Source organism: Pieris brassicae, chromosome 5, assembly GCF_905147105.1.
Source record: "Pieris brassicae chromosome 5, ilPieBrab1.1, whole genome shotgun sequence".
NCBI lineage: Eukaryota > Metazoa > Arthropoda > Insecta > Lepidoptera > Pieridae > Pieris > Pieris brassicae.
The window spans coordinates 11,328,916-11,356,471 of NC_059669.1; the positions used below are offsets into that span (position 1 = coordinate 11,328,916).

Sequence of the window (27,556 nt, forward strand, 5' to 3'; positions counted from 1 at the left end):
TTGTCAATCCCAACATCATGTGTCATGTGTCTGAAGTCTGGCAATTTAAAATAAAAAAAAAAGTTACAAAGGAGGGCAGCAGGAAGCCGGTCTAAATTATTTTCATTCCTATTTCCAACTTTCCTTTCACGATAAACTTAAATACTTAACTTAAGCAAAATGAGTGGCTTAGTAAGAACGGCACACCGAATTCTACATAACTGCGTGAAAAATAGCAGCGTAGCTGGTGCAGTAGTAAGCAGAACCCAAGCTCCTGTGAAACGTGACTTCACTAGAGGAATATGGCACATGAGTTGTTCTAAACGACTGGACAGTACATCAGCTTCCTCAAACCTGCTACATCACTCGAACACATGTGGTTGTGGATGCGGTCTAAAGGCTCTTCATACGAAAGGTAATTTAACATTTATAGGTTATGATTGCACCACACTGAGCGAAATTTTCAAAGTGCATAATTTTCATTTAGTATTGAATTATAATCTATAAAATTTCAACGTTTATGTTATAATTCCCTTCCAAATCTACCAAAATATATTTTTCTTTAAGATTTCTAATTAGAAATCTTTTTAACAGATCAACAAGACCAAACTGCTAAATCCAAACCCCTAGGTGAGTTCCTGTGCTTCCTTCAGTCCTTATATCCCATCTTAGTTCTTTCGAAATCAGTTTGTTTAGATATATATTTAACTATCCTAGATGTAAAAATAATAGTGATAAGTTCTGACTGTATGTAATAATTAAAATAGAAGATCATTTTAGTGGTTAGATATTACTCTTATAGAACTTTTTGAATGAGCAGCAAAATTTGTATTGTTTCTGTTTTATAGCATAAAATACTATTGTATTGTTTCACATAATAACCCTTAAAAGTTGTTAACAGTTTACTTTTAATAAGTAAATCTTATACTTTTTAAGGAATATAAAATAATACTTGCATCCAGAACAAGAGCTTGTTTCTTATTTCTGCATTAAAGTATTATACAATAAATTTATTTCATATGATATATTTTACAACTATTAGTAATTAATTTAAATCTTCCGTTTGCACAAAATATACCTAAATACATTGTTTTATTAAAAGGATTTTTTTGTAATATAAAATCTACTAAGATCAGATTCACAAACAAGTAGTAACACATAAAAATGTAATTATGTGGATGTTAAAAATAGACGACAAGATTTCCTACTCTATACCCTTATAAAGTCATCATGTATATTTATTTAATTAAAATTGAAATTAAAATATTCCCCCCCCCTCCTCTTGTCAATATACAAATAATTATTTGTTCAGGTGAGCGTGAGCTTGTGGAGTTTCTTACTGAAGAGATAGTTGCTGAGCGTAAAGCACAGAAGCTCAAGACTCTACCTTCTGAAGTAGAAGGGTTTAGTGTGAAGGGAGATGGAGCAGAAGTTGTGCTTACTAAGGAGCTAAAAGATGAAATGTAAGCATATCCTATTGTTAACTTATCATGAGGAACTTATCTTTAAGAATTTTAAAAAAAAACATGGAAAACAATTTATTACAGCATCAGTCATTAGAATGAGCCATACTGGATAAAATACTATTAAACAACCTATAAATTTGATAAGCAGTTGACACAAGTAAATAAATCATGTCTTTTTTGTGGTAAATATGCATAATGCAGTGCAACAACTTATTAGGTATCTGTTGATATTTCTGCTGCCTTTACATAATAATTGTAAGTGGAAAATTCTCATTGCCCCATAAACTTTTACAGTGTTAAAATCACATTCAATGTGAATCATACAGTTGATTCTGAGGATTTTGGTGATGATGTACAGCAAGAGAAGCAGGAGTTTGCTGAAATGAGATCCAAGCCCCAATTTGAAGTTGACCTTGTTAGAGGAGAAACCACTTTAGGGTTCACTTGCTCCTTCTTACAAGAGCCACCAACCACAAATGCTGAAGAATACAGTATGTTTATTATTTTTTACATATATTACAAAGAATGTTTTAAGACTAAAAGAACAAAGACTATACAGTGAATAACACTTAAAATCCAGTGTATTGATAGTTATTGCAGTAAACAAAAAAAAATATAGAAAAGCTTCAAGTTTAAGCTCTTAAAATCTGATGTTACATACATCCTAGTATCTTTACAAACTATTGAAAAGTTGGTCCTAAGGCTTCTGGTTATTTGAAATGGGTTACAATTCAATAAAAGACTTCACATCTATAAATTTCTTAAGAAGGTGATATACTATGTAAACTCTTTTAGTTAAACTAGAACTTTTTTTTTGTCATTCAAATTGTAAAAATTTAAAATCTTGCCTATTGTATTCTGGTAAGATATATGATATAGTTATACTACATTTTTTAAAGAAATTTTAGGATTTAAAGAAAACACATTTTTACCGGATTGAATTATTATAAACTTATATTTATTTATTAACACTTCGTTACATTATAATATAATTTCTTTAACCTAATTAAATCAAAAGGAGGGCAACTGGCAGCCTTATTTCTTTCGAGCGATCTCTCTGAGTAAAGAAAAAAAAATGTATTATTAAAATATGTAAACATAATTTTAAATTTCTCCCGACGTTCCTCACCGTGACCACGCACGCTGTAAAGCACGCTAATACGGTAAAAAAGTGTTTTCTTTAAATGTGTAAAAGCTATGTCAACAAAATTTAAAAAAAAAATTATATGTAAATCCAATTTTTATTTTTATTTCAGATGACATATTTGGCATTGATGAGGTAACTCTTTACAAAGGAGAGTGGTCAGACAAAGTGTATGCTGTTGCCGGCGATGTGCTGGATGGGGTCTGTAATTCTGTATATTTTCACAATTATTTAGGTGCTATTAAAGTATTGCATCAAATAGTAGTAATATTATTTTTTAGATTAATTTTATTGCCAAATAAACATGTCATTTAATTTATTCACCAATGTTAAATACTTTAATATCAACATTAATGTTGATTATAATGACATGACAGGATTGTCAACATAAAAAAAAGTTAATTTAGAACTACTTCAACCTCATATCCTATGATACCCCTCCTTGCGCTACCATTACCATTGAAGATACCATACCCAATTTTTACTTAATCTAGTAACCTTAGTTTGGTGTATTGCCTGTGGATTTACCATGGATATCACTTGGCCTAGGATCAAATCACATTGACGAAATATTTAAACCCCACATCGCCATACTTGTTTCCGTTACTTACGGACCTCAGGTGCCAATTGTGGGGGAAATAACATGCATAGATTTGAAGTTTAATTCATAATGTTAATGTTTGAATTATTCATTGAAGTGCAACATTTTTCTTCATGTTTGTTTTTTTTTTAGCTTTGACAACATCTTTCAACAGAATATTTTTTCTTTTCCATTGGAAAGTGTTCTACTCCTACAAAAATTAAGCTTTTTGTTTTTTATGTATTGTGATAATAATTTGATCATATTTTTGTTACAGTATCTTTATGATCTATTAATGAATCTGCTGGAGGAAAAAGGAATTGGCAATGAATTTGTTCAAAAAATATCAGATTTTAGTACTGCATATGAGCACACTGCATACATCAACCTTTTGGAGGGAATTTCCAAGTTTACCATTGGGAAATAATCTAGTTTAGTCATAGACAACATAATATATGTGGAACTTTAATTTGATATGTTTTATTTTTATGAATAGTAGTAAGATATTGTTTATTTCAACTTGCTCCTAAATTAATATTAATATGTATCAACAAATAGAGTTTATGCCTTTTTGTGTTTAAATATATAGTGGCAAAAAAATTTAATTTCATTAGTATTTAAGTTCCACAAAAATTTGTTCAAATGGATATGAGCATTTAATTTGCTGTATACGGCTTTAAAGGATATTTAGTTTAGTTGTATTACATGTTGTTCAATTAGTTATTATGTTAGTTCACAATAAAAAAATTCAATAAGGTATTTGATTTTTTCTAAAAAATAAAAATGAATACATACTTAATAATATTTTTTTTTCTATTCAGCTTGAAGATTTTATGATTTAAAAGTACAATTAAAATTTTTATTTACGTATATTACAACTACATTTTTCATCCAGGACATTCTTCCTTATAAATCTTTGATTATATATGTGTTAATCTTATGCTCATTCAAATCTATGATTCGCTAGTAAATTTACTGAAGTTCTGAAATTTACGAATTATAAACTGACGATAAAAGTTTTAGATTTTAAGAAGAACCTATAAAGTTAAAACATTGCAAATAATTTTTCATCAATAATTTATACAACTATTTCAGAACAATGTTTTTAAATGAACGCAATCAGCTGTTACAAAAAATAAGTAAAAATCATTATCTCTCTTTCATTTTTACTTCTGACAGGTCCGTGCAATTCCCAATATATAATAAAAAATCTGAAAAGTCGTCTTGCTAAATGTACCAATACCTGTTCAGTGCAAAATGTAATCGACCAATAGAACTTTATCAATAAAGCAAAATGTAATGTGAATATAGTTGCAAGTCGCCCCGAAATGTCAAAACTGGAAACTTGAACGTGAAGCTAAGGCGTAGCAATATGAGACGCAAACGAGTTCTGCTTTGTCCTGCCAAGATGGCTGACGTGCGCGTGAAAAAAACACCCAACAATTTATATGATTTGTGTTTGACTAGTTTAGTGAACTATTTGCAAAAATCAAAGTGCGAGAAAAATGATTTGCGATCGCTGCCAGATAGCATCCTCATGGATGTGTACTTTAGGGTGAGAAAATTTACCCTCATTGCACATTTAATATTAATTTAATGATTGCATCCGAAATTATATTATTTTGCTTAATAAAATTATTGGGCAAATTGAAACGACGTATGAAAAATAGTGGTTGTCTCTAAGTATTGTATTCACGGTCATAGTCATACATTGTATTGGTGACTGGTGGATTCCTCAGACTTTTCAGTGAGCACTGATTGATTTTTGTAACTGTTAAATCACTTTCACTGCTTACAATACTTATAATGTAAGTGATGAAACACAATTGTTACAAATAATAACGTTAATAACAAGTCTTTAATCTTTTCTAAAAATGGAAGCCACATTCACCTGTTTACAGTAGGTTCAATAGACATACATATTTTGATAATTTTTAAAATATAAAAAAAGACCTTGACTGTAATTTTATAAAGAGTCTAGAATAACTATGTGATATTACCCAATAATAGTTATGAGATAATACACAATCAGTTAATCTATAAGATTGATATTCTATAAAAAAACTTGTTTTATATATTGTGTATTAGAATAGTAGTATGTACAGCTGATTCAATAATAACACCATTAAATAACATTGTAGTCAGTGGCTGACGAACTTGTATATCTGAATCTTGATGGATTGAACAAAGAGAATCGGTTGTAATTTACTCACAATGTAAGTGATGGCATTATTGAAACAAGTGGTGTACATTAAAAACCGTTTTGAATCGAAACCATGTCTTTATTACCATAATTTTGTTATTCATTTCAAGTTATTTTCCAGTTTCTATATAAATATTGGGGTTTTTCCCTATTTATAGTACAATATAATTTGTTATATATGTTGTTGTTTGTATAGTTTTGGACAGTCCCTTTGGTGCCCGATTTAAATGATAGACATTGATCTTTTTTTTTTAAATATTTAATTTACTTTGGTGAATATGAAAAGATCTATTGCAGAAATGAAACATAAAATATAGCCCTATTAGTTTGAAAAAAATCCCTTATAAAAAATCACACTTGTTTAATTAGTACAATTTATTTATAGTAATTATAATTCTATCATACTACACATGAATATATTTGGTTTCTATAACAGATAACCTAAATGTTAAGTATAGATCACATATATAAATATTTTTTTGTTTATATATATCTAATTCTCAAATTTTATCCTAAGTTACTTTAATGCAAAGGATTTCTTTTCTAAACTTATATTTGAATATTTGTGAGCATTCTGGCCAAAATGTTACGTAACTGGTTCATCTATTTAGCTGTAACAAATGGATTACTTTGTTGTTAAAATGGTAGGATATATTTTTTATGTAGTTTATTACATATTAACATAACTATGTGTTAGTGGTTGCCAAGGTAATTAATAAGTCTTATTTACATAACCTGTGTAGACTACAATGTTTCATGTTGGGGCAGGTTATAATACCATTTAAATTTAATTAAAAAAAGTCTACATTGTAATAGGATATTTAGTATATAATGTTTGTATTTGATAAACTCTATAATTCACGTTTAGGAATATACAACTGTTATGATGCAAACATTCAACTGGACCATTTTTTGAGTCTTATCAAATTTATCAATAAATCAATCTGCTAGTAGTATCAATAATGTGATACTTACTACATTCAATACTACTACTACTGTATTAGCATTTGTAGCTTTTATATGTTTATATATTTCTAAGCCTAAACTACCAATATTAATGTTATTATTATAAGCTATAGGTACGAGTAAGGTCAATAACTCTTATAATCCGATTTTGATTTTGAAATTTAAAAGATAAATACACAATATTTTGTTTAATAATAACCAAACCTAACCAAAGCATGTGTAATCAATCTGATCTCTATTACAATAAATTAAGTAACAATGGAAGTTATCATGACAATAGTCTTGCTGTCATTTTTGAATGACAAAAGATAAGTGCAATTGATAAAACTGTATATAACCTATTTCATCCTGGTATTTATATCAAGTAATCAACAAAATATTAATTTCTCAAGTACCTAATTGTTTCTTTGTACTACTGTGTTCGAGCTAAGGCAGTAGTAATCTTTTGACAAAGGTCTTCTCCAAATACTATATTTTTGTATGCTGTATCTAGTTCATATTTAAAATAAGCATTATATAACAATGTGTAAAGGTAAAACTATATTCCTATCAATTACTGTTTAAAGTGTTGGTGGCATTCTTGTTCTGAAAAAAAAAGCGATTATTAGCAAGTTTAAGGCTATGTACCACATATGAACCTATGGCTTTCAGCCCAAGAAAGGCTAGTTAATTATCATTCAGTAGTGACAATGCAATGAAGATGTAACATGCATACAAACATTACGGAAACATCTTTTGATTTGTGAAAGTTCTTTTGTACTTTTGATATTCAAAGATAGTGAAAGTGTGTTGATCAAAAATACTTGTCTGTATAGGATTATTATTTATTATTTATTGGAATTAAGTTCTGTAATAAATTTCTAAATGTTGCTCTAGCATCCTTCATCAGAATAGTGAGTCAAAGGGTTAAAAGCGGAAACCTAACAGCGTAGTTTAAAAGGCCTTAGTTGGAGAATTTATGGGTGACATTCGGAAATGAGACTTGTCTAAGGATACACATTTTATTTTATACTCTTTCTTCGAAGAAGGCTGCCTAAATATTTTTTATACTAAGCTATAAACCTATTTATATTTACGTTTTTGGACTGGCAATTTTAATATAACCCGGAAGGAGATTTATGTTCAGTAACCTCTGTTCGACGTCTTTAAGGAACGTGGGTGGTTAACTAGTTCACATATAAATTTACATTTATATTGACAACATTACGTTAAACTGATATTGGTTTTTGAAGCTTCGTACATTTTTACGACAATATTTATTTTTGACTCGCATTAAAAAACGAGATAGCCGATAGGTATTGATACGTTTTGTAATGGTTTCCAATTGTATATTTGTTTAAATTATAATAACGTGAACTACTAATTACAACTTATTTTAATTACTGATTATTATTATAAATAAGTTAATTTATGTATTGGTTTTGAATTGATTGTTTTTAGTATAGCATGTTACTCTGTGATAATGTGTGAGTTTATTCGATACACTCATAAAATTATAATTCTTCGTCTCTATAATATATATATATATATAGTATAGATATGGTAATGACATAGAATAGCATTATCCCTAGATTTCAGAACAGAAGTGCAGTTTGTACCAAATAACACAAATGTTATAATTACAAAACATTGTAGTTTGCCTTCACCTAAAAATGCAAATCGCTAGCGGTACCGAATGGCGAGACTTGGCGCTAACGGTAAGGAACCAACCAATTTAGTTAGAACTACGGAATTTATATCACATAAACATGGCCCGTTGATCTCGTCATATACATTTTTATTATTCAAATTATCTTGAATTGAAGATTCACTATATTCATGAAATACCTAGTGTAGAATAGACGGAATGTTCTTTCCTTATTGCTCCTGTGTCACTTTACTACTTAAATAAATTGACAAAACATTATGCATAAAATACGTAGAACCTTTACTGTTCATAAGCCAGTGTTTGTTTATTTTTATTTTAGTCTTTATTGATAGTCCACAGCATTTTTTAAAGTATAATATTTAAAAATTTAAATTAAAAAGTATAGCCAAAACGGATGAGCCAGAATATTTTGTACTACCCTTATTATACAGATTTATAATACGAATATTATTTCGAGCATAGTTGGTACCAAGTTAGGGAATACGAAACAGCACGTGATGACATGTTCTATAATTGGGTATTTTTTTAATGTTCACTACTATCACATTCTTGGAGGGTGAAAAGAGATTCTGAGGAAACCGTTTAAGTATCAGTTGTAAAACCGCTAATTACTGTAAAGAGTAAATATTTACACTGTACAGTAATTAGTGCGTCTGAAAAAATGATTTTTTTGCCTAAAATCCCTAAGCCTTGAACGTATACCGTTCTTTTCATAATATGAAATGAAAATTCATATTTTCTGACCGTTACATTAAGACATTAATTACCGTCTTTGTTGAGTGATTAAATGGTAAGACGTGATGCGAAAGCAACTCGTCGGCTAGCAGTATAAGATTACATTGCTGAAAATTATATATTAATATTAGTCGCAAACCCACGACTTGGTATGTTAGATATATAGGGATAAAGGATATGTTTTGCTTTTTGAATACTTCGTATAAAATATGAAGGTAGTTCAGGAAAGTATTATGTAGGGTATAATAATTACATGCAAGGCCACTGGTAGCATAGTTTCCTTTTTTAATCGGAGTACACAAAGCGGTGACCCTTAACCCGACTTAAAAAACTCACCTACATTCAACCAAAGAAACTAGAACTTATTATTTTGTGTCGTAAAATTCTGTTAAACATGTATTAAATATTTTTAATGACCGTACGAACGTAGCTCGAACAATACGTAAATTCGAATAGTTTTGTTTTTTTTTAAAATAAAAGTGTATTATCTACTCACCGCTATTCAGATTAAGCATGCTGATAAACAACTAGGTTTGGATAAATCTAATGAGGTGATATTTAATGTACGTAATAACTAAGTAATTTATTTTACATTAGCGAATCAGAAAACCTTTACCTTTAGACTCGGCAAAAACTTTATAACTGTCGGTAATTTTCAAAAGTTATTCCGTTGAATTATTTAATTTTTGTTTCACAATAATAACGTATATTTTTATTTAAGCAAGCTACCTTTTTGTCTATATTCCCTAAAGGACAGAGAAGGTTTACCAAAAAATATATAGTAAATCCAGTTGCACCGCAATAAAGTTTTTATTGGTGAGAGGAAAAAGCCTGCAGTAGGTATTTTTCCGTTGAGATTAGAAAGTACGAACAGTATTCGTAAATATTACAGTCACAGCTTTTTGTGCAATTGCAAAGTATGTCATGTGTCGTATTTACGAGTTCAATGGTCAGATCGTAACTGTATATTTTAATAAGAGTGTAATGACCGCTTAGCTTAATAATGTCATAAGATATATAAACTATGCCAAAAGAGAGGGATGTGGCTGATTTTGGTCTTACGTGCAGTATAAAAGCGTGGCAAGAGCTTCTCAAGAATGAGTGATTTTGAAACGCGAGGAAATTAATATAAACGCTTATATGTTATTTTTTTCAATCATTGTATCTCTATAAAAATTTTGTTATTAGCTATAGAACCTCTTTTATGCATGTCTAGATTACTTGAATTCCAGTACGTTGTTTACAAACATTGCAAACGCAATTCGGAAAGTTTGAAAGCTAATCCATTATAACGATCTAATACAAACACACTTTCTTCAGATTTCGATAAACTGGTTGGCATCAGTGACGCGGCCCCTTTCGCTTTTCAAGGTGAATTTCACCAGCATTCACGCGTTAAGGTGTAGCTGCGATCCATAATTTTATTATTCATATTGTTGGACTTATATATAAAAATCATTTAGGTAAAATTAAAATCGTCCTCTTCAACCTTTTGCTCATTAACATGTAAATCATTTGATGTTTGTATTTTTGAAAATATTATTTTGTATTATTTTCGGCTGAGCTCGTCGTTTTTATCAAAGTAAAAAGTTTTTATTAAAGTTATTTTTAGTTATATTGCTCGTACAGTTTTTGCGGGACGTGTAACCTAAAAACTTGAAGAATAATAACAGAATTTTATTCATTAAAACTGCCTTTATGATATAACCTTTATTGTTGCTCAATATTAATTAAAAGAAAGTACACAACCGCCGCTTTAACATACTGTTTTCACTTTCGTTCGCTTACATAAACGCGAACTTATCGCTATCGATAGAAGCCTTCCATTTGATATTCCTCACCTTGGCTTAACAATAAATCTTGGCTCTTGGCAAGAATTTGACGGAAAACCACACAAGAAATAATCTTAAGTGTAACGTGGGTAGAATAATAACAGATACCCCGAATTAATCGCGTTGTTAATATTAATTAAATACTGTCCATTGTAGGTGTAGTTTTTTTGTTATAGCTTTATGCTCTGAATTTCGTTCCTATTTTAATTTCTGGCGCAGTACTGGACTTGTTTTTATTCTATGTTTTCATCCTAGATCCGCAAATGGTACAATGGCCCGTACTGATAAGCGTTGCGTCAGTTTCTCGTCCCAATTTATATGCAAGTGCTCGCGTGCACACTTCCGCGTCATATTCATGTTAGAACTTAATTATTTATTGTTTTACGAGATAATGGACGAGGCGATGATATGTATGGTTGTTATAGTATATATATTTTAAAATATAAATCTGTGCGTTTAAGTTTTAATTATATACTCATTACAATTGTATTTTTTATTATTATTATATTTTGTTCTCATTAGGCATTAATTGTCTGCACAATCATGTATTAAATGTATAATTGTTTGTATAATAATACGTGAATAACTGTGTGTTGCCTACAATCGTAGTGTTTGTTAAGAACTATTGCAATCGATTAGGAATAGTAATTACATAAGTGAATAGTGCATAGATACATAAATGCAATAACTTCAACTAAATGAAGTAATTTAGACATTATTATATTTCGTTGGTGGTAGTGTTCTTTAGGTATTCATAAATAATTTCGATTGGTACTATTGTTTAGTTTATTACTTCAATATCAGCTGCCGACCACATGCGAGTAATTTATATAACTATACATAACAATAATTATTAATGTAATATTGCAATAATAAAAACATAGAAATACAATATTTACGGTATAAAATATTGTAGTTACATTACGTTACTTGAAAGGCTACGGAAATTAACCTTATGAAAAACATATTTCATGTCTTATGGTAACATTAATTTATAGTCTGTCATTGTCGGGTCTTTAATCTATTATGTCATTTGTTCTAACAATCTCCTTTTATTAAAGTATATAAACAGATGCACAAGTTGTGCATATAAGTAATACTTCGATCAGCTCTATCTTGGATTATTGATACACTTAACGTCAAATAGCGCAGACCTCACGCTGTGGGTTGCTTTCACAGTTTACTAAAAGAAGTCTTCATAAATATTGTGAGATATATGGAAAATATGTCGTTTTTTTGTCTGCACCTCAGGTGGTGCAAGGTAACACTAGGTTATGCTTATGTGATAAACCACACCTACCTAAAGGGTAGCTATTTTCTCATCACTTAAACATCGCCATATTTGTAAAATTAAGCTATGATAACTTGCAATCTTATGTAGGTATTTTGTATACAGCATTGAGTTTCACCTAATAATATTGCTGTTTAATGAAGTGGAAATTTCCATAAATGTTTAAACGTACATCAATAAGGCGATAAGTGTCGCAAGCGCAAAAAATGTCTACTCAAGTAAGTCAGGGCAGCGGGTTAGCAGGCCCCGAGCTAGATGCTCACGCCTAGACCGAGAAACGGCTAACACACATACGTGGGAATACATTTCTAATAAATCTAGCCGTATTTAGACATTGGGGATTGTGGGCTAAACGTTGGGTTTCTCTCTGAGTGGAAACAATGTAGAAAATATTGAACAAACGCTTGGTGTTAATGTTTATTCAGGGATATAAAATACCAAAGCTCTCCACCACGCTGAAACCTATTCGGCAAACTAAACAATCGCGAAATTTTGATCTAGCCTAACTTGAATCGGTAAAGATCGTGCGCGCGTACTTCTAGTAGGTGAATACTATCTCTTTATCTTGCCGTGTTCTTTTATCTTTTCTATTAGCTTGTTAGCAAAACATTTTTGTTTAAACAATAACATTGATAAATAAAATCCGTACTTCAGTACTTTACTGATCATTAACACTTTTTACAATGGCATTAGAGATTATAATTAATACAGCTTTAAATGTCAATCGACTCGAAACGTCCTACATAGCAAAAACATGGCAGTGGGCTACACGATCTAGTACCTTATGCAACTGACGCGTCAGGCCTTTACGGTAGCCATTAACACGAATACCGAAGAATGTTCTTCGACGAATTACCTTTCGTTAGCTAAGTTATGACTTCCGAGTTGATGGCGCATGCCAAGCTTTCAATTTTACATTTCTGTTCTCTGTCGGTTATTGAGTAGTTTATTACTAATGTGCCCTTTACGTTACTGGTACTGTCTCACGTCCGAGTTTTATATTTAACATGTGATTGCTACGCGACCTATAAATTTGTAGCAATTGCGATAAGTATTAATTGAAATGTTACTAATAAAAAAACTTAATAGAATAATGTAATGCAAGTCGAAGGATATGTAGTAATAACAATTGAATCACGTCATAGCAGGAATATTTCTAACGCTGCAATCAATCATTGTGTTTAACGTTGTCATTCTAGAATGTTTTAAAGAAGTTCAAACCTTGGTTTACGTTTTGAAAGGGCCGTTTATATCTGAGTACCTTAGCTACATAGAAATAAATTGTTTAAGCACGTGTTAATGATTTTAATCGTGTAAGTTTATGGTAATCACGTGAATTGTTTTATAGTAATATGTGTACGAGTATCTTGTCGACCATATAAATTAACTATAGTTTATTCGATCGGAAGACACACAAGGCAGACATTAGGGATGCTTGCATACGACTTTTTGCCGATTCGATACCGATACCAACGCTTATTGAATTAATTAAATTAATGTGGAATTTATCAAGTTTGGTTAAAGTTTTTAATTTTTATTTAAAAAATATGAACGGTTACAAACTTTGAATAAGATTAAAGGTTAAGTTATTATAATGAGGAATTAAAAGTAATAATTTAATTAAAATAAACTGTTAATAATTAAAATCGACATTGACACGATTTTGGTAATTAGGGTATTTTATTTAATTTGTAATGGAAAATATTATACGCGCCAAATGGTATACGCGAGGACAAAGGGTGAGAGAGACAACACAAGGGATAAACCGCGGGGATTCCCCGGGCATAGATAGTCCGTGCCTCGTTTGCAACTACTTAAATCAACATGCGTGTACATTACTTTTTTAAAGCGCGAAATTTGAAAAGTATTTTTGTATCGGCAATTAAATATCGCCGATACTGATATATCGGTATCGGATGAATTCCTAGATATGTCTGCCTCAAATGGGATTATTTCAATCAATTAAAGTATAATTATTCATCTACTCACAAATAATATTACGAGGCTCTTTAAATAACTTTGACGAACCATACAGAAGTGATAGGCCAGACATAAAGGGTCAAATTTCTTAAATCAAAGCTGAACTGTAACGCCGCTTGTTGATAAGTTACATAAGTTATTAAATATTAGTATGGTATTGTGATGAGGTGAGCCCTATTCTAAAACTTGTCTGATACTCATATTCGTTTGCCAGGATGTTCTAAAATCTGCAGCGGTGTAGCTCCAACGACTGTTATATATCTGTTTACTACTTAATGTTGTAGTAATAAACTGTCAGGTTTTCACTTGATATTTATAAAAGATTTATGTAGTGAAGGAAAACGTGATACGGTTCTGTGGATAATTGTGTGAGAGATTTAGTATCATTTGTTAAAAGAGTGGCAATGGCATCAACTTGTGTGTGAAAGTACACTTTAGTATAAACATAGCTTTTTACCGTGTATATAAATAATTACATCATTGAATTTAGTATTGTCATGAGTTGCTTTGCGTTTCTACTTTTAAGTAGATTATATAATAATAATGGAATGAATGAGTCATGGACCATTTGTTACTCTAAAAAATATAGTAACTGAGAAAGTACGTTGACCTATCGGCGAACAAGTCAGGGATTTTAATTTATTTATGCTTCATTTATAAACGTTTTAACGTTCTCTATTTATAAAAAGCTGCTTAATTCCGGATTCGCGCAACTGGACATTTTTTTATTAATATTTTTATGTTAGGAGTTATGTAGCATTATACTGGTGAAAAAAGTTTTGACATCGGTCCAGTAGTTTCTCAGTTTGGCGACTTCTGGTGGCACTCCAACCAATGTTCTTGGCCTCGAATTTCTGTATCTATTTCTTGATCATTATTAATAGGCAAGTAGGTGATCGGTCTTCTGTGCGTGACTCGCGCTGTCGATTTTTAGGTAAGGTATCTGGTTTCCTCGGGATATTCTTGTTGACCGTACGAGCCAGTGTTTAAATTGCACACTAAAAAACCTGCTACACAACCGAGATTTGATAGATTTCAGGATTGAGAATCACGGGCATAACCACTAGACAAACAGTGCTCATTATAATGTTTGATATCAATAGCTGTTATTATATTTTAATTATCATAGAAAAACATCTTATAACACACGATTTCACCAACAAATATGGGAAAAACATCACGCGATGTTTATTTATCCAAAGCCGACTAAGCATACTGAACATGAACTCACGTGTGCTATATCAAAAGAGATCAAAACACTTTTAAAATATGGCGATCGTGTTGTCCTTGCCAAGTTCTCCACGCTAAAATAATTCATATTAGTATTAACGATAAGGCTTATTGAGGAATATTTGCTTTTCCGGTAGTAAATTAATCATTCGATTAGTGTTTGCGAAGTTCTGTCAACGAATAATTAATAGTAAATTCACGTTTATGATAATGTTGAACAAATGTTCGCAATGACGACCCTCAAGAATTAGTGGATTGTTTGACTGTATGTTAATATTTTTTTTAATAAAAAAGTGTTTTTTATGCGCCTATATTATTTTAGTATAGTAGTTTTTTTGTTCTAGGTACATCATCTTCACATATAATTATCAAACCAATGTTTTCAAAATATTGTAACTGTTTTAAAAGGATATATTGATAAAAATGCAAAAAAAACTATAGTATATTATTTTTTTCCATTAAAAATATAATTATTATATCCTAACTAATAAGTACCTATTAGGTACTAATAATCATCAGCCTCATCACTTCGCTGTGTCCATTTTCTTCTGTACTCGTAATCGTACTTGCAGAACCCTTGTCTGGTTTGAAAAATGTTAGAGCTTCTGAAAAGAACTGCTTCCTGTTACTCCTTATCATAACTCTGCTGCTGCAGCTCAGAAAGACATCTGAAGTCAGAATTAGACGATTAATCAAGTCTTGGAGGCAGACCTTTCTCGAAAATTTCCTGGAAAAGTTTTGGCTATATAAACGGAAATTTTTATTTCGAGATTTTGCAGCCTCCTCTGACAATTGTCCAATTGGAAGGAGAGCATTTTCTATGACCAAAGCCCCATAACATACATTTGTATTGGTGTCTAAAGGACTTTTAACTATTTCTGTTAGATTTTCCTCGGGAAAATCCAAAATCAATAATGAAAATTTATTTTTTTGGTTATATTTTTCACTTTACACTATTTTATTATGCTAAACATATCCTCTCTTGATACAGTCATCGAGGACTCAACAGTGGGACCTGCCAACAAAAGATAACAATTGTTTTTATTACTTTTTATTCTTATAACCTCATTGAATTGATATGCCAATAAAATACGGAGGAAAGTGGCGGAAGGTTTTTTTCATAATAATACAAGTAGAAGGTTCATAGAACATCCTCAAATAAAAAATATAGCCTAACTCCATTTAAGTGATACTCAAACGAACTCGACAAAATTATTTTAATAGAAATTTTTTGACTCAAAAATGGTCATGACTGTTTTCAAAATTTCATTAATGAAAAAGTGGTTATAATAGTGTAGTTATGAATTACCCATGCCTGAAGGTTCCATGGATTTTTTTGGGTTTGCATTAAACTCAACAGCACCAAACTGCACAGAAAAGTGATTAAAAATAGCGAGTGTCGAAAAAACAAACTTGTAACTAGCACAACAGATGAGTTCCGACTGGCCCCGAGGGTGGAGACTACGGATTAGCGGTAATATTTGTAACTTGTCGATTTGACTTTCAAATGTGCCTTTTTAAAGGCCTAATTGAACTAAACAATTAGATTTTTTTAAAAATAAATATTTGTTTTTACCAGCTATTATTCTCTTTTACTGTTTTTGGTAAATAATGGCGACACTATTTTTAGGGTGAAGTTCAGTACGTACGTTAACAACATGTTGGTCGTTTCGTGTAATGTTACTTGAGGACACTTGAGATACTATCATATTGTTAAAAGATAAAAATGATTGTAAAATAATAATAATATTTTATTCAATACAAAATATGGTTCATACAAGAAAGCAATTTTCATCGAAATAACAAGAAGAAAGAAGGAATGGGAGGATTGCATTTCTTAGGGGAGATAATCTTATAGTAAAAGACCTTGACGGTGGAAAAAGGAAAAGAAGTAGTACTGAGTCGCCCCCTAAAAATCAAAGCAAATCTCCAGCGTCGTCTATTGAAAGAAAAAATAACCATAATCTTATCAACATACACACCATTGAACATTGAACCACCAAAAAGTTATTACGAAAATTGTTATAAATTACAACAATTAAATAACAAAACTGCCATACTCTCCCATCCTAGCTTCGACTTCCGGTAGTAGTCTTCTTCCTCCACTAATCACCTCGGTACCATTCAAATCCCAAAGTAATATATAGCCTAAGAGCCTGTGTTCAGGGGTACGTGGGACTACATAGCCTGTCCACGGTACATGGTAGGTGAATATTTAAAGGAAAATCTTACCCGTGTATTGATCATGAGTGTACGAACAGGAAAAAACATTTTTCTCACATTTGTACGTCTTAAACCTATTCAACTACATTCGTCATAATTATGACGTAACGTTTGCGTTTCATCAGATAGAAAAATGGAAGGAATATTAGAATCATATTGTTACGAAGACGGGTCGACTGCAATGTTTATAGATTTTTCCACTAGTTAGAGAACTTTTCAGCAGGCTGTAATATGATTTCTGACCGTTTCAGGAGAGGGTCAATCACATATTAGAAAATTGTAATTTCCATAATGTTACCCTAGTTTTCAGGAAGCTGAAACCTTTTTTCAGTCGGTTTCAGAACATGTGTAGTAGAGTGGTGCAGTTTTCAGGAGACCCGTTTTCAGGCGTTTTCAGGCCTAGGTATACCCCTTTGATGAAGGAATATTCTAGACCAAACTTTCTAGGTGTGAGACAAGGACGAAATGATACGAGAGAGAGAGAGAGAAGATCAGAACTTTCTCGAAACTAGACGAGCACTCTAGAACGCCGTACGACAAGGACGGAGTAACGTGCGAAAGAGACAAAGAGTGCGGACGTTCTAGAATTGTGCAATCGCTACTCAGTAGCAAGCCCGCCTAGAAAGTTCTCGAATATTGTTTAGAATTATTCCCAGGGATATATAAGCGAGCCGAAACGCGACTAGTCACTTTAGTTTTGAATGCGATAACAAAAGAGAAACACCGAAGCGATAAAGTGATTACAAGTGATAAAGTACTGTGTGAAGTGTGCATAAGTGAAGTAATTAGTGACTGTTTTTGTGTGTGTCATAAGTGCATTTCTGCGATTAATTTGTGCACATAAATTCCTCTTTGATTTTTCAAGAAATAAACCCTTGAATAAATCTACGGCATTTTCTATCCGATCCCCTAGCTCGTAACATTTTGGTGTCAGAAGTGGGATAGAAGCATGCCAATTACTCCAAGGGAGAATCAGGAGGAGTTTGTGGCAGAGTCTTCAGCTGCGGAGGGAGTGCAGACAAGGGCGCAATCAGCACGCGATGCCGCCCGGCGACAAAGTTTCGATGCGAACCGCGGGATGGGTGAAAGTAACGATGGCAACATCCTCCTTGCTCTGCAGCAAATGATGGAAGCACAGGCACGCCGTCAAGAGGAACAGACACGACAAATGATGGAAGAACAGGCACGTCGTCAGGAAGAACAGGCACGCCGTCAGGAAGAACAGACACGCCAAATGATTGAAGAACAGACACGCCGGCAAGAAGAACAGGCATGCCGTCAGGAAGAACAGGCACGCCGTCAAGAAGAACAGGCACGCCGATTAGTAAATATCCATTATAAAAATGTTTTCACAAAGAACCAGGGGCTATCATGAGCTTTCTTAAAACAATTCAGTTGAGATGCTGATGAGTTTAGGTTCCTAAATTCAATACCATTTTTTCGTATCATGACCTAAACTTAAACGTATTGGAATCGCAAGACCGAACGAAAGAACGATAATTTTGTTTGTGGTTTCTATGTAAATTTTGAAATTGAACTGTCAAACTTGCTTTGACATACGCTTCTGTCTAAATAAAATCTAAAAGTTATTTAGTTTTATAATTAGAGTTATACAAATTGTTAAATTATAAATATGAGGGGATAAGTATTGTTCACAATATTGTTTTCCAAAAATAAATACCTATATTGAAGTGATTTTTTGACTAAAAAAATCCTTAGAGAAAGATATAACAAAATAACATAGAACTCGGAAATCATAAGTAACTTCAATATAAAAATAAATTCCTTTTAATAATACAAATATAATTTATACGTTAACATTATTTAATGCATTATCATATAATATAAATAATTGTCTTTTCTACACAGCTTAAACTTGACGTTACTAACTCGCTATATTGAGAGACGTGGGCGAACAAGAACCCCAATGAAACATATGAATATTTGTTTATACCCAATTGCAAATTGCCTGAAGACATTTTTTCTATCTTGATGGCGTCATTCTAACTAAATAAAGACTAGTCTAAGACTAAGTTATTCGAATATTTTCAAATGGCTTATTATTAAAATATTTTTTTTAAATAGTACCTGTGATGATTTAAAGAAACAAAACACAAGTGAATAATACAAATCATAAACCTCATGAGGAAAAGTTTACATTATAATAAATACTAGTGACATAGCATTATTATTTATTGTCAACAGAAGAACGGGGCAGCGGCTATTTTTGTACTTTTCACCTACAGGTGTATAATTAATTATGTATATATTTTAATACTACTTATTACTACTAAAATTAATACACGAAACCAACGCGGGCGGGAGCTGGTTTAAAATAAAATATAATATATTGGGGAACTACGTTTTTGTTATACATGCCTAATTAATGAATTCAATATTATTGAACATAGTTTGTGCAATTATTTGTAGGTACACAGAAATCTTCATCTTCGAAGTCGGTAGATGGCGATTGTCGTCTTGTTTCTCATCTTCGTCGTTTTTTAAATAAGTTATTTATAATTACACTTTCTAAATTCAAAATACCTAAATATCAGAAATAAAATATTACATTTTTTACTATATTAGACATAGTACATCTTATGTTTGTACATTATGAACTTTATATGTTCTAAACTATTATTTGGATATTTCGATACAAAAACTTTGAACAAAAATAACTTTTTATAAGTAGGAATTTTTATATAAATTAATAGAACGAAATAGGATTCCCTCTAAGGTCACGTGGAAACAAGAACGGGCTCCTTTTATAGAAGTCATGGTATGAATAAGCGATGCATCTCCCTTGTAGGTTGTCAATAGGCTCGCAATGAGAGTTCATGATAGACCACCAGTTGTTTCTGACCTTAGCGTATTCAACCAAACAAGCTATTCAGCTGTATAACATAAGTATAGATAAAAAAACATATACCTGTAGAAGACTTTAAGAAGAAGGATTTAAGAAGAAGGATTTTTAAACCAAATATATTTATATAAACGTTTAAAATAATTATTACTTCTAAATTTACCTGCCACTACTCAAATCAAGGACGTAGAACGGACAATAATAATAATAACCTTGTCAATCATTTTTCGCTAAGTTTTTGTTAAAAATAAACGAGAGTGGTAAAGTATTAAAAAATGGGTAAAATGCTTGCCTATTGGAGAGATCAAGAGCGGGCGCGCTCAGGGCCATAGTCAGGTGTCAACACACTCAATGCCACTGCAATCGATGTGGGCCATCGGATGCATTGTTCATTTGCATACAACTATACATTTCTTAGACGTGATGCAATTCATCATATTAAAACTATTATTTTTAGGTAATTACTTACACATACACATACATACTTACACTTTGGCTAAGCGATGTTTTTTAGACTTGGTTATACCAAATTTTGTCTTTATACAGTGTTTTTATAGTAGATTAAACCTTGATGAAATTTATTGTTTGAGACAGAGTTAACTGCAAATTCATATAACGTTTCAGCGTAGTAATTTTGCTAGAATTACATTGCTATTATTAAAAAATCATTTTGCTATTCCAGAGGTTTGTCTTGCCATAAAATTGAAATAATGGGACTATATTTTTGTTTTTAGTCTATTTCACCTAGATGTACCACTATTTAAGAAGACTTATGCCTTTCGCATGCTAGCCTCGTGGCGCTCGTATTCCCTACCCTAAATATAGCAAGATGACGTTTGGTCACAGTACCGTCCGTTTTCGTCATAGTACCGTCATATACCGTCAGTGTATATGTATCTATTTGTTAGGTTAGTTTAGTATATATATATATATACTAGCTGTACCCTTCCACGCTTCCCTGTGGCACATTGGGATTGAATCGTTGAGAAATGAGAAACAAAACAAAGAATACATTTCATATAAGTTTAATTTTGCAATACTTGTGGATATAGAATATTTGTATATATATAAAGACTATCTGATTTGCCGACTCGGAAACACGCAACATACAGTTGTCCATGTGAAAAGCAATCCGCATCTAAATCTAAACCACACAATTCTAAAGATTGACCTTGAGCTTCATTGATTGTGATCTTGATCCTTCTGTGTGGCGAGTGCGACGGCGCAAATTTGATTTGGTGAAAGGCGCATTTCGACCACGACACTATCACACAAAAATTCCTTGATTTAAGTGAATATTTAATTCAGATTATATAATAATCAAAATCAGATGCAATTTTTTGGTAAATAAACAATGTAATTGGGAACGAATATTGTTTGTCATGTGACTCTATTGCGGTTGTCAGCGTGTGTTTTACGCGCTTCAGGCAGATGACGTGGTCACTCGTACACTTTAAAAAAACGTTTTTTTTCCAAATAGTATTTAAAGATTTAATCAACCCGCTGTACTAATATGATAGTAATTAATTACAATAAGCAGATGGTATGTAGATGAGTTATATATTTAATGTATTGTTACAGATGCTGGAAGAGAAAAGGCTCTGCATCTTGGGCGCGGAGCTGTCCGAGCTGGAGATATTTGAGAGACTTTTGCGATTCTCGGGCGCTCAATTAAGATTGCTCCAGTGTTTTCAGGTATAAATTAAATATATATAAGTTAAAACTATCACTACAAAATATTTTTCGGGCTACAGTTTTGTAAATATATTATTAGGTCCTTACATATGAAATTGGCGTTTTGTATGGGAGGAACAAGAAGTCGAATATTTTTAAATATTGTTACGAAGACGGGTCGACTGCAATGTTTCTAGATTTTTCCACTACTTAAGAGAACTTTTCAGCAAGCTGTAATATGTTTTCTGACCGTTTCAGGAGAGAGTCAATCACATATTAGAAAATTGTAATTTCCATAATGTTACTAATGTTAGTTTTCAGGAAGCTGAAACCTTTTTTCAGTCGGTTTCAGAACATGTGTAGTAGAGTGGTGCAGTTTTCAGGCGTTTTCAGGCCTAGGTATACCCCTTTGATGAAGGAATATTCTTGACCAAACTTTCTAGGTGTGAGACAAGGAAGAAATGATACGAGATAGAGAGAGAAGATCAGAACATTCTCGAAGCACTCTAGAACGCATACGACAAGGACAGAGCATCGTGCGAAAGAGACAAAGAGTGCGGACGTTCTAGAATTGTGCAATCGCTACTCAGTAGCAAGCCCGCCTAGAAAGTTCTCGAATATTGTTTAGAATTATTCCCAGGGATATATAAGCGAGCCGAAACGCGACTAGTCACTTTAGTTTTGAATGCGATAACAAAAGAGAAACACCGAAGCGATAAAGTGATTACAAGTGATAAAGTACTGTGTGAAGTGTGCATAAGTGAAGTAATTAGTGACTGTTTTTGTGTGTGTTATAAGTGCATTTCTGCGATTAATTTGTGCACATAAATTCCTCTTTGATTTTTCAAGAAATAAACCCTTGAATAAATCTACGGCATTTTCTATCCGATCCCCTAGCTCGTAACAGTATAATATATTTAATTAATCAAAGTATGAACCATTGTTTTCTATGCACTTTTGCCATCTCATAGGTAGTTCATTGATCCCTTTACTAAAAAAAACCAGTCAGACGGGAATCAATAAAATCTGCGAAGGCGATTTGGACTGCCCCATCAGAGTTAAATTTTTTCCCTTGTTGCAAGAAGTTGTCCAAATTTTGAAAAAAATGGTAATCTGTTGGAGCAAGGTCCGGGGAGTACGGAGGATGTCTTAGACATTCCAATTGAAGCTCTTCTAATTTGGTAGCCGTCTGTTGTGCAGTGTGTGGTCTAGCGTTGTCGTGAAGTAGCAGTGGCGTGGAGCGATTGACCAACCTAGGTTGTTTAGCCGCTAGCTTTTCCATCATGGTTTGCAATTGCTGACAATAGACATCAGCCGTAATAGTCTGGCCAGATTTGAGAAAACTGCAATGAACAATACCGGCACTAGTCCACCAAACGCTTACAAGTAACTCTTTTGGGGTTAATTTTCGCTTGGGGCAGGATTTGGGTGGCTGGCCAGGATCCAACCATTGCGCTGAGCGCTTCCGATTATCGTAAAGAATCCATTTTTCATCACAGGTAATGATTCGGTTTAAAATACCTTCATTATTGTGCCGGTTCAGTAATGTAACGCCGCAGTCGACGCGCGTTTGCCGGTTTGCTTCAGTCAATTCGTGAGGTACCCACCTTTCAAGCTTTTTAATCTTCCGAATTTACTTCAAGTGAATTAAAACAGTTTTATCACTAACCGCAGCCTGCAGCTAACTCGGACGTGGTTTGCGACGGATCCGCTTCCACAATAGCCTTCAATACTTCATTATCAACTTGGGTCTCAGGCCGTCCACGGGGCTTGTTCTGCAGGTCGAAATTTCCAGAACGAAAACGTTGGAACCAAAAACGAACTGTGTTTTCTTTTGCAACATGATCGCCATACACATCATTCACCATTCGAGTCGTTTCCGCAGCACTAGTGCCACGGCGGAACTCGTACTCGTAAATAATGCGATACTTTAAGTTTTCCATTTTGTAAAATGAGTGACGCAAACAGAAAAAAACAGAAGAAAAAAACAAATGAATGACGGTCATCGAAGCACAAATACATGAGTAAATAGCTGTACAAATTTGAATTTGGAATTACTTACCAAAGAGGAGAACATCGTGATTAACGTGGCCAGTACGAAATACGCCAATTTCATATGTAAGGACCTAATATTTATATATCTTTGAACTACATACTTAATGAAAAAAAGGATGTTTATGTCTTAAAAAAAACTACCAGAGTATATCTAGGCTAAATTTTATTCATTAAAGAAATGTACTTTAGTTGTCCTTAGTTTATATATAGTCGCCGGAGGGTTCATTAAGGGGTCATCATTGGCGGTTGGCGGTCGTTTTTAATTATTGTATGTATGTCCTGATGCCTCAAATTTAAATTAAGAAAACTAAATATTTAAATCGAAAAATATTTGTTTTAGGAAAACTAATACTTTTCGAAACTTGCACTGTCTTTGTCAAGGCGCCGTAATGTTAGCATACAGCAGACCACGTTATATCATTGCACTCCAGGCCTCCTCACTTCCTAGCATAGCTAATATAATACCCATGAGGGGGGGTCGCTCCGTAAAGCCTGAAAATTTCCCAGGAGACTTCTGTGCTTCTGGAAGGAGTTTGGCTGGCTTAGTTAGTCAGGACTTTACGTACAACGGACCTAATAGTGCGAGTGCGGAGACTGAGTCCACCAACCATACCTGGTAAAGTGAGAGAGCCACGGTATGCTCTGCCTTGTCATTCGGAGCGCCACAGTGGTGGCAATCATTTGTAGCTCAACACGCAATATATCATTGCGTTTGTCCAAAATCAAACTATATTAACGGCAAAGTTGACTAGTGCCCTGATTCTAATAACATTTGATTAATATTCAACTATTTCTTGAAACAACATTTTTATACTAGAATCTAGGCAGTGGAAGTCATTTTCATGTCTTTGAATCGTAACCATTATGTAAGCGTGCGCTTGCGTCACATGTCGACTCAATGTTAATACGACATTTGTTGTCTTAGGTCGGATAATCACTTGTTTTCCACGTATTTATTAACATAGTCAGCTGGAAATATATATTTTTCTTATCAAAATACTCGTGAAAATCGGCATGTATGATGTTTTTGCAATAAATTTTTACACATTTTTTTAGATATTGATATTTATTATATATATAATACTATTTATAGGGTAAATAAGGAAATACGAAATTGCGTTTCTGTGAAAAACGCAAACACCAAAAAAAAAGATAGATCCTCTTATTAGATATCACTCATTGACATTGAGTGGACAGACATTAGTGGCGAATCGCCAAATAAATCAAAACTATACAGCATAATGCAGAGTAGTTTTCTTTACATATATATCTTAATTTAAGGTTTAATTATAATATTATAAAACAATTTATAGTGAAAAGCACAGGAATACTGCATAATATTTAATGGAAGTAACATGTGTGTACAAATCTCAGAATGATAACAGATAATTAGTTGGCAGCTCTGCACGTGTGATTAGCACTGATTAATGTCTATTATAAGTTAGTATGGTACTTATATACAAGATATTATGATAGTATGATGCAAATTATTCAGTAATATACGTGCCGTTAAAATCAAAAACATAACTTGTTAAAACAGCGACCAATCACTTTCCGTGCGGCTTGATGCTTTGGCGTTGCGTAGAGATGTGGGGTCACTCTGCATCTTCTACCGCATTTATAATGGAGAGTGTTCAGAGGAGTTGTTCGGTCTAATACCTGCAGCTCAGTTTCATAATCGGACGTCAAGGCAAAATACAAAATACCATTCGTATCACGTTAAGTTCGTCGTTCCACAACTGAGCGTTTCTTAATGCAGTTTTTGTCCACTGATGTATTTCCAAATCAATTCGAACTTAGGGTACTTTAAGAAAAGAGCTGACCAATTCTTAAAAGGCCGGCAACACACTTGCGAGCCATCTCGCAATGTGTCCATTGGCGGCGGTATTACTTAACAACAGGTGAGCCGCCTGCCCGTTTGCCTCCTATGACATAAAGAAACGACAAAAAAGTTCTTCTATCGTAAAAAATTGTGAGATACTTGTACTATCAAGTCGGTTTATTTATTCAGTCTTTCCTTACAGATCTTCTGTCTACAGTTAATACGTAATTCGGTAACCTAACGACAACTCATAGTGATCATATTACTTCTTAGACTATCTGTTCAAATTGAATGAAATTTAAAATGTACCGTGTTTATACATTGCCTGCTTGGTTACTGAAAAGCATTCGAGTTTCATCCACAACGAAGGAATAGGAGTCGAAAATGATGATACTGTTATACCCATAAGATGTAAGCCCTAATGCTAAAACAATACCAAAGACATTCATTTAAATTTTAAATTTTTTCCGACGTTTCGCGTGCTTTTCAGCGTGCGTGGTCACGGTGACAACGCTAAAAGGTGAAGAATTGGTCAGCTCTTTTCTTAAACGCACGCTGAAAAGCATGCGAAACGTCGGAAAAAAAATAAAAATTATGTAAATAATTGTTAGTTTTTAATTATAATACATAACTTCAATCCGTTCAAAAAGTGTTTTTCTTAATGTGTAAAAGCTATGTTAACAAAAGACACTAGTAGTCAGTCTGCTTTGAGATCTTATCCAGAACTGTTGTTATATTCAATCCTAATTACGAATTTTAAATCTCGTTTTTGTATTAATCATTTCAAGTTATTAAATATATATAATTAAAATGAGTTTATTTTTAAACTTGAATCCACAAACTCGTATAACAATACGAGTGTGTGGTTTCCATAAAGCCTTAAAAACAGATTTTTTATACATTTATCTTGATACTAGGGTCTACAATATGTACTGCTCTCATATCTATATGTTAAAGAAATGTACTCATTGCTCGTAGACTGTATATTTCAGTCTATACGACAACAACCAATAATAATAATTTGCTTTATTGCTATAAAATACTTGCACATGCAATTAATGTGATGTACTAATATGTAATCGGTAAGTCGGTTTATTTCTGTTTTACACACATAGGCCTTCTCTAAGACCTGCCTTCTCGGTGTCTAGCTTTACGTGGCCACATAGGGCCAGCTGCTCTACTTCTACGTCTTTTGTCATAGCGAGGAAGGCATTCCGTCGCTTTTATCTTGGTCTTCTCTCGTAATGTTCATTTCCATTTCCATACACTAGGAGTAACAACATTTCTAAACTTTGTCATGTCTTTTATTTTTTCTAGTTTTACTCTATTTATGTCAACCAAAAGACTTCTTTTATTATGTCAAACTATGGGCCTTTCAAATCGATGCTATTGTTTTCGCCGTCTGCGCTTGACACGCGTCACTTTCAGGTCTTAACCCCTGTACATAAGATATATATTACTACATATATAGTGTAATATTTATGTACGAGCCATGCCTGTACAATAAGCTCACTCAGGCTTTCTTTATAACCGTGGCTTTTACCCAAATAATAGCAGAGCTAGAGGCGCTCTCTTCAGCATTTATTAGCATTTCGTAACGTTAATAGCAATTAATTTATTATTTTGTAATACGTGAGTGATTAATATAAAGTCATAATAATATCCTCTGTTACTTAAATATAGGTTCCATATTATACATCTCGTTGTCCGTTAGTTTGTCGTATTTGTGATGTATCTGTATGTTAACTTTTTAAAATAAATACACCTGGTACCACTTGATTGCTAAATTGCCAAGTTATCTTGCGCTAATCTAAAAAGCTCCTCGGCGGATGTGATGGCGGGGTCCACTCCCGTACGTTACTTAC

General features: G+C 32.7%; 2 protein-coding genes across 3 annotated transcripts in view; both read left to right on the forward strand.

Moving 5' to 3' along the window:
- Positions 1-36: 36 nt before the first annotated feature.
- LOC123709397 (complement component 1 Q subcomponent-binding protein, mitochondrial) lies at positions 37-3,971 on the forward strand. 2 transcript variants are annotated; one of them, XM_045660704.1, is made up of 6 exons: positions 37-394; positions 574-609; positions 1,292-1,442; positions 1,740-1,936; positions 2,702-2,790; positions 3,447-3,971. In XM_045660704.1, the coding sequence occupies exons 1-6, from the start codon at positions 160-162 to the stop codon at positions 3,594-3,596; spliced, it is 858 nt and encodes a 285-aa protein (XP_045516660.1). In that variant the 5' UTR covers positions 37-159; the 3' UTR covers positions 3,597-3,971. The 2 variants fall into 2 exon arrangements, with proteins under 2 accessions (XP_045516660.1, XP_045516661.1); XM_045660705.1 differs by lacking the exon at positions 574-609 and having other exon boundaries at positions 40-394.
- A 571-nt stretch (positions 3,972-4,542) lies between these two features.
- The window catches only part of LOC123709770 (amyloid protein-binding protein 2), a 35,753-nt gene continuing 12,739 nt past the window's right edge, over positions 4,543-27,556 (forward strand). The window contains exons 1-2 of the mRNA XM_045661309.1: positions 4,543-4,724; positions 21,722-21,835. Of these exons, the coding sequence (XP_045517265.1) occupies positions 4,578-4,724; positions 21,722-21,835 (261 nt within the window). The 5' untranslated portion in view covers positions 4,543-4,577. The remainder of the gene's footprint in view (positions 4,725-21,721; positions 21,836-27,556) is intronic.